We start from the raw sequence: 11,986 nt of genomic DNA, 5'->3' as shown, positions 1-11,986 counted from the left end.
TATAAATATATAAATACATAGGTATATTTGTAAATAAAAATCTTATACTAGTTATTATTTATTAATATTATTAGTGATAGTATTATATTTAATTCATAGTATTACAACGATTAGAGAGCAATTAAAAATAATGTTTTTGATTTTTGTAAATCAGAAATATTGTAATGAGGAAAATAATGTTCTATGAAAAACATGTTGAATTGTCCATTTGTATTTCTTCAGTGTACATTCCATTGAAATCCATTCTAAAATAAAAATACTTTTTTAAGATAATTAATAAAACATGCATATATAACTAACATATATCAATGCATAGTTCAACTAAATAAAAGAAAAATGGCAACAAAAATAATAATAATATTACTAATCCCCATTACTATAGTACTATAACATAATATTAAAAAAGTATTGAAAGTAATACTACGTGTTTTTTCAAATTATATTATAACTAATATTTATCAGTATCATCACAAAAAAAATGTTTTCTTACCTGTATAAAAAGTTGCAGATTATATTACCACTATTCATTTGACTCATGATTCGTATACATTTTAAAAGATCAATCATTGCAGCTGTAAATTTGTTTTCTAATATTTGTATGTTTTTTTCAAAGTCAAGTCTTGAACTACTTCTACTTTTTGGTAGCTGAAACATAAATTATGTTGCTTATTTGAAAAGTGCCTATGTTTAGTGGTCAATATATAAAAAACTGTTATTTATTTATCAATTATACAATTTTATTTTTATAAAGATTTATTCAACATTTTAAATACCTAGGCAGTTTAATCAACTAAGATGGAATATGCGTCATGGAAGTAAGATCCAGAATCGCACAGGCGAAGTTAGCATTTATGAATAAGAAAAATTTGTTATGCTCCAATAGCATGAGTATTAGAGTGAGGAAATGCTTCATAAAAGCGTATGTATGGAGTGTGGCACTATATGGCTGCGAAACATGGATACTAAATAAGGCAGAACAACGAACACTCGAAAGCTTTGAAATGTGGTGTTGGAGAAGGATGGTGAGAGTGAGTTGGATAGAACACCATACCAATGAAAGCATATTCAGTGAAATAGATGAAGGCAGAGAGATACTCAAAACCATCAGAGCAAGACGATGGAACATGATTGGTCACATATTGAGGCACGAAAATGAACTAATCTACAGAATAATAGAAGGGAAAATGGAAGGTAAAAAAGGCCAAGGGCGTCCAAGAACTTCAATTGTCAAACAAATGATTTCCGATGCTAGACTATCAAGCTACACTGAACTGAAGTGGTTAGCTGTGAACAGGGAAGAGTGGAGAGCGCATGTCCAAGTGCAAAACCAACCTTAAGGGTTGAACACCATGAGAGAAAGACTTTTTAAATTTACATTTACATGGGTGACTTGAACCTATGTAAATGTACCAACATAATTAATATTCATATTATTTATAGTGAATAGCTTTATCGACTGATTGTAGGTTTTATGGGTTAGTTTGGTTTCCTATAAGGAGGAAGGTAGTCTCTCTCTTTAGAAAGTTGCTTGCCGAAAGAGAGGAACTACCTATAGCCGAGAGACAATCTGGGGACAGTGAGCGCTAAAACACTGCCGACTTACCACTTGTCCCTCATACAATCGTAATACATGTGGACCTAACGTCTGCTGTGTGTATTATATTATACATAAAATATAAACACATTTGTTTTTTAGAGTAATATAAAATAGTGATTTTCAGTACTTTTTAATTTTAATTTAATATTGTGAACTAGTACTAAATTTCTGACACAAAAATAAAAAACATGTAATCAAACATTACTTCTAATATATAATCACTGAATTCCATGCACAGTTCTAACAGATATCTGCTGCTTTTCATGAGATCTGGGTTGGTCACCATACAATTCTTTAAGCATTGATTAAGAAATTTTTGTTGTTCATCTAATAACTCGTCAACATTTTTCACCTAAATAAAATATCAGAATTAGTAATATTAATTAAAATTAATTATAATTTAATTTTTACATTAAATTGAATAGCGGAGATAAATGATTGCCACTGTGTTTCGATAACTTCTTCAAACATGTAGTATTCAAGATTTTGTACAAATAATAACATATTTTGTCTTAAATTAAATGTTTTTTTATAGGTTAAAGATGAAAAAGACACTTTTTTTAGTCGTTTATCGCCAAGCCAAACTCTTAAAGAAAATAAAATAGTATATTAATAAATAATATTATGTTTATTTTTTATTTTTACATAATACTTTAATAATTGACGTTCCACATTTTTGCACAACAACAGTAAGCGGAACAACATTTGGTAATTAGATATAACATTTTCATTAAATATTAAAGATACTGGCCATTGAGTAGTCAATCCTAAACAAAATGACTGTATTCCTAATAAGTTTGAGGACGGTTGGAAGTTAATGTAATCTATAAAATACAAAAAAAATTGTTTATATTTCAATATACAAAATAGTGATGCGTAGTGGAATTTTAGTAGAACGGAAAGAGTAAAATTTCATACAAATAAATACTAAAACGCACACTTTCGAGCAATATATATATATATATATTTTTTTAATTAATAAGATTTAAATGTTTGTTTAACATTTATATTTTAACTATTTTTATAATATACCAAATTTATTTTTTAATAAAATTATACTTAAAAAATAGGCTTTTAGTTTTAGTTTAAAACTTTCTAATAAATGAAACAAATTTAAATCTGATTCAGTGATGTATTATCAAATAATTTACACAAATAAAACTATTTATTCAAACAATTTCCCATGCTAGTGACCAGAACTTGCAGCAATTACATTTTTTAAGCTGTAACTTTCTAAGATGTTTGTCTTTGCAGAAATTTGTTTTATGTAATACAAAATCCATAAACTTTAAATTTTCATAAATTTTTGTTTTTTCAATAATTTTTTTATACTTTCCAAGAAAATTATTCCTTAGGATTCAATAACAATTTTCAAAGCTCAAATTTATAGTGACTTATCATTAAATAAATTGTCATATATAATAAATTCCTTCTAAATCAATATTAGTTGAGTATTGCATATCTTTAGCCCCTAAATAGATAGCACTTTCCGTTCTCCTTACATATTATTTAACTATTTTAATATACAACTATTTTAAAATTAGTATCATTTTTTCATGTATGACCTTTTTCCTTTTCAGTTTGAATGGCTAAAATTTTAAATATTTGAAAACTAAGTGGATCTTTCTTCAATTCCATTTTAATGTCATCCTTGTATTGATCAATGCAACCTACGTTCACTCGTAAACAAATGTCTAATAATGATTCCAATCTATTGTACACAATATCATCTGTTGGTTTTTTAAATTCATCATCACAAACGTCTAATAGATGTACTACAAAATCTCCTTGTTCTAATAAAAAGTAACGTTTAATTGATCTAAAAAATAAAAATAATTTATATAAACAGTTATTTGTGTCACTTATTTAGTTAAAGCAGTAGTAACACATAGTAACACTTAGTAACAATAAGCATAGTAAAGTTAAAATATTTTACATTATTTAGTATTTTGGACTGTCATTTCATAATTTTTAGTTTAAAAATTCATATTTTAAAACTTTTTTTTAAATTAAATTGTACAATTGTTGTTTGCCCTAGATTAGATTTGTCATATATTGTCAGTCATTACATAAAATTGTATCAAATTAAATTAAAAGGATTTTTTTTTTTAATTTTAGCTTTTGTAGCTATGTCTATTAATTTGATAGCTTATGTATTTTGTTGGATGGGTTTTTGTATGTTTAGGTTGGAAGTGATGTCAATAGGGGATTTGGCATAGGTTGCCACTAATAACCACGGGTAGACCAAGCAATGACAAATACAGCTTAACTTCAGATGTTGAGTGTCACCTGGATAACCGTTGAGCGAAATTATGGCCTCTTAATAGGTATTGTTTGTTATGCTTTAAGGAAATAAAATGTACAACTAACATTTTTGTAAACTACTTCTAAGAGTTACAAGAAATATTGAAGCCAGTCATTTGTTAAACAATTTTTTAGTAATCAGATGGGAGTTTTATTTCAGAAAATTAACTAGCACAGATTCATAACCCTTTTGATATTATCAGATGAATTGTTACATATATAGTGAAAAATACAAATAAAATTAAAAACACTAGCAGTTAAAATCATTTTTATATGTGTTTTTAAACAAAAATATATAATAATTTAGAAATTTCACACCCTATCACTACCCTGTTTTTCAATGTTTTACATACAAAATGAAAGAAAAGTTTTTGGATGTTATGATCAATTAATTGTTGATACAAGCTTACTTTAATCTATTCATAAGATCATAATCATTCAGCAGCATATTTAATAGACTAGTACTGGCAAACATATAAGCATTATTTACAATTTGTAAATAATTTGTTGAACACCACAAAGAGTACACTAGTTTTTCATCATTGTCAGATTTATAAACCAAATTAGATTTTTCAGATACATCTAAACAGAATAAAAAAAAACATGTTTGCAATTATAATTAGGTAAGGAACTTAAGCACGATATTGACTTACTACAATGATATAGAGCATTTAAATATTTTCCAGTTCTGAGAATAATCTCTTTGTACTTTTCCAAATAAGAAGGAACAAATTCATGCTTTATAGCATAACATTTATTCCAGTATTTTTCTGTATCATCACTGAGTGTTAAATTACCACTTTTTATCATAAACTAATAGAATTCATATTTTATAATAAAACAATTTAAGAAAAAACATGTTGTGACTTATAGTACCTCATCACATGGATCAAACACTTGTCCTTTAAAGATCCATTTTTCTAAAGAATCAAAAAAAGGAATAGTAGATACTTGAGCCATTCCTTCCAAAAGATTTTTTAGTAATTCATCTGCACAACATTCTAGCATTTTTTCATGCAATACTGAAAGTGTCTGTCCACCTATTTTTTTCCCCTATTCAGAAAAAAAAAATAATAATAAAAGGAAGTAAAAAAATTAATAATACAGAATAGTACTTCAGTTATTATTGAAATAATATGTGCTATAAATTCTATTTTAGAAAATTGTGTTTCTGCAGCAGAAAACAGTAATTGTAGAGTGAGATCCCCATTTTGGTGTTGATTTTCAAGTGAAATAATGAAATTCTAAAAAATAAAAAACGAGTATATATTTTAAGTTAACACATTAAACATTTTTTGAAATTATTAATAAATAGATTTTTTAGCAGGGTTTTATAATGGTAAAGTAGGGTTAATATAGGGTACTTTAAAAAGTAAATACAAATATACATTACATTTTAAAATTAAAAAATTTTTTGCTGATGATTCTTAATTTAACAATAATACAGCAGTAAAAGACCATCAATAGTATATGGAGGTGAGTGCTGGGTACTAAATATGAAACATAAAAGTAAAATGGAAGTGGCTGACATGGACGTGTGAAGTGACTAGTGTAGTTTTGTTAGAGAATGTTTAGGAGTTGCGTCAATAGCCAAGAAAATTAGTAAGCAGGATGAGATGGTTTGGGCATATTGGAAGAACAGACTATCATGAAATAGTAAAACAAAATTGGAAAATGTTAAAAATATATAATATATTTATAAGAATAAAAGTAACATTTTTAATTCAAATTAATTTAACTCAATAAAATAGCTGTGTTGAATTTTAGTTTTTATTCGATAAGGCAAGATGTGCTATGGTCGAGCTGCAAGGATGATATAACCGGGTTTTTATTAATATATATATTTGATTGGTAGCAGCCGTAGCAGTTAGTGATAGATTGAGAAAGAAGTGGGTGAATGTGATATGTACACAGAGAAAAGAGATATACGGAAAGATTTGTAATAAGTATTTTAGTCCTATTAAAAATAAAAACAGTATAAATTTACGTTTCATGTCAATAAGGTATGCCATGATGTAATGAAACATATTTTGATTAACTTACAAGGTAGTCACGTATATATTTCTCTAAATAGCAAGCTAAAGCTTGGTTAACATATCCATTGTGACTTTGTCGGTTTTCTTCACAAAATCGGCAAATAATAGCATATGCTGAAGCTAGTCTTAAAATTTTTGGTATTAAACACTCATATTCAAGACCTAGCAAAAAAAAATTTAATAAGTGTAATATTAATTCATGGGTATAGTATAGATTCAGCAATAATAAAATAAAATAATTTGAATAATAAAAAAGTCATATACAAACCAATAGACTCATTAATTTTAAAGTTGATTTTTGTATCATGCTTGACAAGACTGATAAATTGTCCATGAAAACCTTGGAGGCAAGATAAAATATCATTAATTATAAATTTCTGTTCAATGGGTGGTTGATCTAAAATATATAAAATTATGAATTACACATTGCAATTATGAAATATAGTGTGATTATAACACAATGTCATTGGCACAGAAAAAGTACCAGATTTACAATTTTGAGGTTTTGGTACCCCTGGATTTAGCAAAAAATTAGCTATAATATGATAAAAATCTCTTGTTCTATCTTCATTTTATAGAATAAATAAAAAATAAAAATAAAACCTTTTATGTATTATCTACTACCATAGGTAGTACTAGGGGGATGCAAAATGGACTTAAGCACCTCCAGACTCAAAATTAGCACACCCAAAAATTCAAGCCCCAATTCTTGATTTGTACGCATAAAATTTTAATAATGTTCATACTCTGTTGAAATTTGTTTTTTAGAATATTTTTGTTTTCAAATATTTTAAATTATATCTAATAGTTTGAAAATTGAAGGTAAGAATTATGATTAGTCAGGTATACTTAGTTTTAGCACCCCCTAAAATGTAGGTCTAGTTGCGCCTACGTCTACTACACTTATGGTTAGGGTTTTGTGTATCCTGAAAAATCAGGTTTAGCACATAACAGATTATTCCAAGGTCTTTTTGTCCAATAAAAATAATCTAGATAAAAATTGTCTATTGCACAAAATGGTTCAACAAAAAATATGCTAGTATAATAGTGTCAACTAAAAAAATATATTATTTAGCCCATTCAAAAATGTTTTATTATGTTATATATGTAAACGAAACTACATGACAACCATGTAGTATAGTTTTGTTAAAATATGATTTTAAAATAAATAACAAAAGGAAAAATATTTTAATATTGAAAAATGTTGTTAATCATTTTAGAAGCATAATTCGCAATTGTAATCGAATGTATTAGCGATAATTTATATGAATTATATGTAATTTGACATAAATTACAAATTCAAGAAATTTGACACAGGAAATAAGTATATTGGTTTTGTAGCAGAAAATCTCATATCTAGTATAATAAATGAAGTGTTGCAAAATATAAGCATTATACTAGATTCTCAACAAACAGTGAAGAACACAGCTCGGGAAATTTTCCCTAATACTGCTATTAAAGGATGGTTATTTCATTCCAGTGAAGCAATACGGAGAAAAGTATTAAATTCTAGACTAAGATGATAGAAATAAGTAGTATGATTATAGTATGATGATAGAAACAATGTAAATATTAAGAATAATATTAGGAAACTTATGGCAATATAGTTTGTACCTATGGAAGATAATATAGACATTTTTGAAAATGTCCTTGAGATTTATGACTAGATTAAGTGAGTGTATGTCAAAGGCCGCCAAGCTAGAGGGCGGAGAAGATACGACACTATTATCCATCAAAAACATGGAATTTACCAAAGCGTTCTACTTAGATCTGATAACAAAAAATAAGATTGAAGGATGGCACTCTAAATTTCAAAGAATAGTTCAAACACATCATGCTAACGTTTGGCAATTTCTTCAAAATATTCAGCGTGATGAAAGAGATAATAATATTCTTATAACCCAATTAAGAGCTGGCCACATTACAACTCGAATTTTCTAACTAATTAATCATGTTCAAGTACAAAACATGGTTCAAAATTACCTAGAATACAAGAAAAATAATGAAATACATATATATTAGAGAGGTAAAAGTTATCGCCTCAAAATAAATCACCCTGAAACTGTCGAAGAGGAGGAACAAACATTTTTTTTTTTTAATGGTAAATATTATTAAAATTGTATTTATTTAATTAAAATATTTTATTTGTTGAAATTTTATATATTACACATTTTGTTACTAGTAGGCTGTTTATCGTAGTAGACCTACATACCGTAGCCATTTGACGGTAGACCAAAAAAAGTATATGACAGCAGAGCCAGAAGGTTAATTTAGAGTACTATAATCCAACCTAAAATTTGATTTTTTTTGCTAGCCTTCTCTAGGAAAACTAATTCTGAATAATTACATAATATATATTGAAATTATTTGAAAAATTGTGCCCATGGGAAATTTCTGCTTTTTCACTCAATGGAAAAAAATATACCCTAATTTTTCCTGTTGTAAATTAATAACTATCCATGCTAGTGAAAAATCAATATCTTACATTTAAAACAACATTACACTTTATTTAAATGTTTTTAACCCACAAAAAAAAAAAAATGTAAAACCTGAAACCAGCGGTAAACATTTCAGAACTTCTTACCTCTATTGTAAATATTAAGTCAATATTGTTAACCTCAGATACACGCCACAATATTTAAATGTTACATTTCATATTTTAAGGAATCACTATTGAGAAACTGAATAATATATCAATATTTATAAATTATGTACAAAAAAACTTCATGTAAATGTAATTTAAAATGTTGGAGGTAAAAAATAAAAAATAAATTATACTTTAAATGAATAGTATTTCTTTTCTGTACAAAAGCCAACATTTTTTTTTTTAGGTAAGTATTGTCATCACTATTTAATAATTTGATTTATTCTTCATCATTATCATGTAGCTAAATGGGCCTAAAGGCCCAATGCCGTTATCATAAGATGGTTTCTAAACAAATTCGCTATACAGAACGGGTCGTCAGTCTGCTGCTGGAAGGAGCTCTTTTTTACCAGACGATTTCTTGCCCAGCAAATAGAGCGCTCATGACCGAGTGTTGAACTGACTATAGTGAGCACCAAATACTCCTTCATTTAAAAAAAAAAAATTAATTATAGATGTTATTTTTAAAAAATAAATAAATTATAGATGTTATCCACAAATGTTATATTACTTAAAGATGCTGTGCACCTGAGGTTAACATGATTGACTTATTATTTACAATATAGATAACACAAATACAAATAATATTTGAAGTATACAAGTTGACATATTTTTTTCCATCTAGCCCTAAGCAGAAAACATTCTAGGACCACAACTTTTTGAAAAATCTCAAAATAACAGATACACTAAGTTAATTAATTCATAATTGAAATTTTGTTTTGTTTTTAGTGACACTGTCAAAACATTGTTGAATACTTTGTTGTAAAAAAATATAACTCACCAAAATGTGTAGATGCCATAATAATATCAAAGTAATCTAGGGCTTGGTATTTTCTTACGTTTTTCCATAAAGGACATACATAATATACATTACTTTTTGTTATTTTTTTATCTTTGGTTTTAAGTTCCTGTTGTTTTTGATATTCATTAATTATCTAAAATAATATAACATAACACATAACAAGTTGTTTATTATTTTTAACAAATATTTTATTTACCTCAATTTTATCTTTATAATGCACATGGTCAGAACAAGATAAATCACGTTCATATTCTCTATATCTTTTTTCTAAAAATGCAGTTAACTTTTTGTCTTCACTTACTTCTTGAATTAAATGCATATATTTATCTACCAGTTTTACTTTCCTAAAAGAAGAGAGAATACTTTGTTTTTTATAATATTAATTATAAGTGTTATACTACCAAGGGACAGCAGTAGGAGGCTATGCTCCTCCAAAAATGTATTTAGAAAGTTATTAGTATAATTTTGCCTCCTATTAGTCTTAAATTAAACAAACAAATTTTTTATGTATAGTTAATAATTGTCGGTTGCTTTGATTTAAAAAAATAATTATTGAAAGGACTAGATTAACGAGAAGTAAAATAATACAATAAGGAACTTCGTTCCAATAGATAGGATATATAATGAATGATAGGTAGAGAAATAAGAAATATTAGTAAATGGATGTTAAGAATGAAAAAAAATAGGAAAGTGATTTTAAGGCATTTGTTTTTAAATTCCTTATCGTATCTGTAGATTGTTTGATACGTTGCAACAAATTAGGTATAAATTTTTAAACTGCGCTATTAAATAAACAGAAAATATTACCTTCAAATCCCATTACTTAAATTTAGATCCAGCTTTACTTAGTATGATGTATGTTTTTAATTACAAATTATAATATTTATAGTTTTATAAAATTACTTACCCCATGCTCTTTAGCTTTTCTTTCAACATCTCTGGATTCTCAGAGCGCGATAAAAGTTTTTGTAAAATTTGATCTTTAGATATTTCATGTATATTGTGATCATTTCTTTTCCACCCCTCTAATTTTTCAATAATGTCATCAACTGTACTATTGGACCTAGTTTTACAAATCATAAATTTATAGCTTCAGCAGTTCTCACAGACAATTAAAAAAAAAATTACAGTAAATACCTAAAGCATGTAATTAATTCTTCAATGGGTCTTGTTTGATCCATAATAGTAATCATATAATTTAATAAATTAGATAAAGAAAACTTGTATTGTTTAAATTTAAGATGCTAATGATTTTATAATATATTATTATTATTATTATAATAAAATCAATAATTAGGCTATTCATAAAATATAACAATATTATAACTAAATCGGCTAGAATGTAGAAATTACTACTCGACTACGGACAAATCAGTATCCAATAATCACTAATTACTAAATACTAATGGACACTCGAGTACAAATTCTTATAAAAATCTCTTCCGTGCTGAAAATTTGTACACTACAGTTATACCGATTACTTATTATAATAAGTAGTGAGCTGTGAGTACTGGCGGTTCACACTTCACAGTTGACACAGGCTTTAATATCACAGAATAGATAATATCATATAGCCTGTGTTACTGATAAGAATATAAGATGTTCCGCTATTCATGATCGAAATATACAAGGTTATTGCACATATACCCCTAATTCTTTAAATTATAAAAAATCGAAAATATTCGATGATAAAACAAATATGTCAACATAACGGACAGTAGTAGTAAAGTATATAGTAAAATTGAAATCTCGTTACGCTGTCATTTTATTTCTGAAGATAACAATTCGAGACGATGTGCAATTACCTATATATTTCAACCATGCCGCCATCCAGATTCGACACAACCTAACGGCATTACTATTGCGCATGCGCGGGATATCAAATATTTTGAAAAGCTGGGATCATTTACATCAGACTTCATCTACATTCATTAGACTTCATTCACATCACAGTTCACAGAACCATTAGGATTTAAGCGTATTTCGCGAAGGTACCGAAAGCAAACGGTTTGCTGTTAACCATTTTAGCGGTGTTTTAATGTCGAAACTGTACTGTTTAATAAAATGTTTGCTCTTATCAGTAAATAACTTCCAGCAGTTTGTAATGTTTGGTACCTATCATAATGCAAAATAATTTTTGCGGTAAGCAAACTATCCTTTTCAAACATAAGCACAAACAATAAACGTGTTTGCTTTCGGTACCACCGCGTAAATACGCTTATTATTTATAATCAATGGTAGTACTTATACCACAGACAATATTAAATTACATATTACAGATGTAAATATTTAAATATAATTAGTGTTTATTCAATAGATTAGTTCGTTTTAAAATAGTGTAGTCGTATACGCTGTTTGTTTTAAAAAGTGTTGTGTCAGTGTACACTTTTTTTCACACCGACCGTTTGTTCTAGAATCAATGATCTACACCAAAAACATTTGTTTTGAAATACCACACCTGATCACACCCCTTACACTACACTAATTATAGCGTATACTTTTTTTTCATAACGAACAAAGCCAATGTTTTTACTAGGTCCCAAACCTCGAGGCCCGAACACTGATTAAAATTAACACGGGGTTTAGGGTTAGTACTTAGAAGT

The 11,986-nt window shown here is 27.2% G+C and overlaps 1 protein-coding gene across 1 annotated transcript; it reads right to left on the bottom strand.

Annotated features, from left to right (window-relative positions):
• Nucleotides 1-26: 26 nt before the first annotated feature.
• Nucleotides 27-11,023, bottom strand: LOC126839395 (gamma-tubulin complex component 2-like). The gene is made up of 16 exons (XM_050574712.1): nt 10,521-11,023; nt 10,291-10,446; nt 9,580-9,727; nt 9,363-9,516; nt 6,206-6,334; nt 5,945-6,099; nt 5,017-5,145; nt 4,778-4,954; nt 4,555-4,714; nt 4,312-4,483; nt 3,163-3,416; nt 2,250-2,421; nt 2,009-2,183; nt 1,803-1,949; nt 491-645; nt 27-245 (listed from the first exon to the last, which is right to left on the bottom strand). Exons 1-16 carry the CDS (start codon nt 10,574-10,576, stop codon nt 182-184), a joined length of 2,403 nt encoding a protein of 800 aa, XP_050430669.1. The 5' UTR covers nt 10,577-11,023; the 3' UTR covers nt 27-181.
• Between the last annotated feature and the right edge of the window lie 963 nt (nt 11,024-11,986).

The sequence above is a fragment of the Adelges cooleyi genome, unplaced genomic scaffold (genome assembly GCF_023614345.1).
Source record: "Adelges cooleyi isolate 19-005CV unplaced genomic scaffold, UGA_ACOO_1.1 ACOO_flye_CR_arks_rails_tigmint_CR_PRNA_30, whole genome shotgun sequence".
NCBI lineage: Eukaryota > Metazoa > Arthropoda > Insecta > Hemiptera > Adelgidae > Adelges > Adelges cooleyi.
The sequence above is the reverse complement of the archived record's forward strand: the minus strand, read 5'-3'. Positions and strand labels throughout refer to the sequence as shown.

Coding starts and splice junctions, on each gene's coding strand:
- LOC126839395 (XM_050574712.1), bottom strand. CDS start 10,576: ATGATTACTATTATGGATCAAACAAGACCCATTGAAGAATTAATTACA. Junction 5,146..5,944: donor AATATATACGTGACTACCTT/GTAAGTTAATCA, acceptor TTTATTTTTTAG/AATTTCATTATTTCACTTGA. Junction 246..490: donor ATCTGCAACTTTTTATACAG/GTAAGAAAACAT, acceptor TTTTTATTTTAG/AATGGATTTCAATGGAATGT.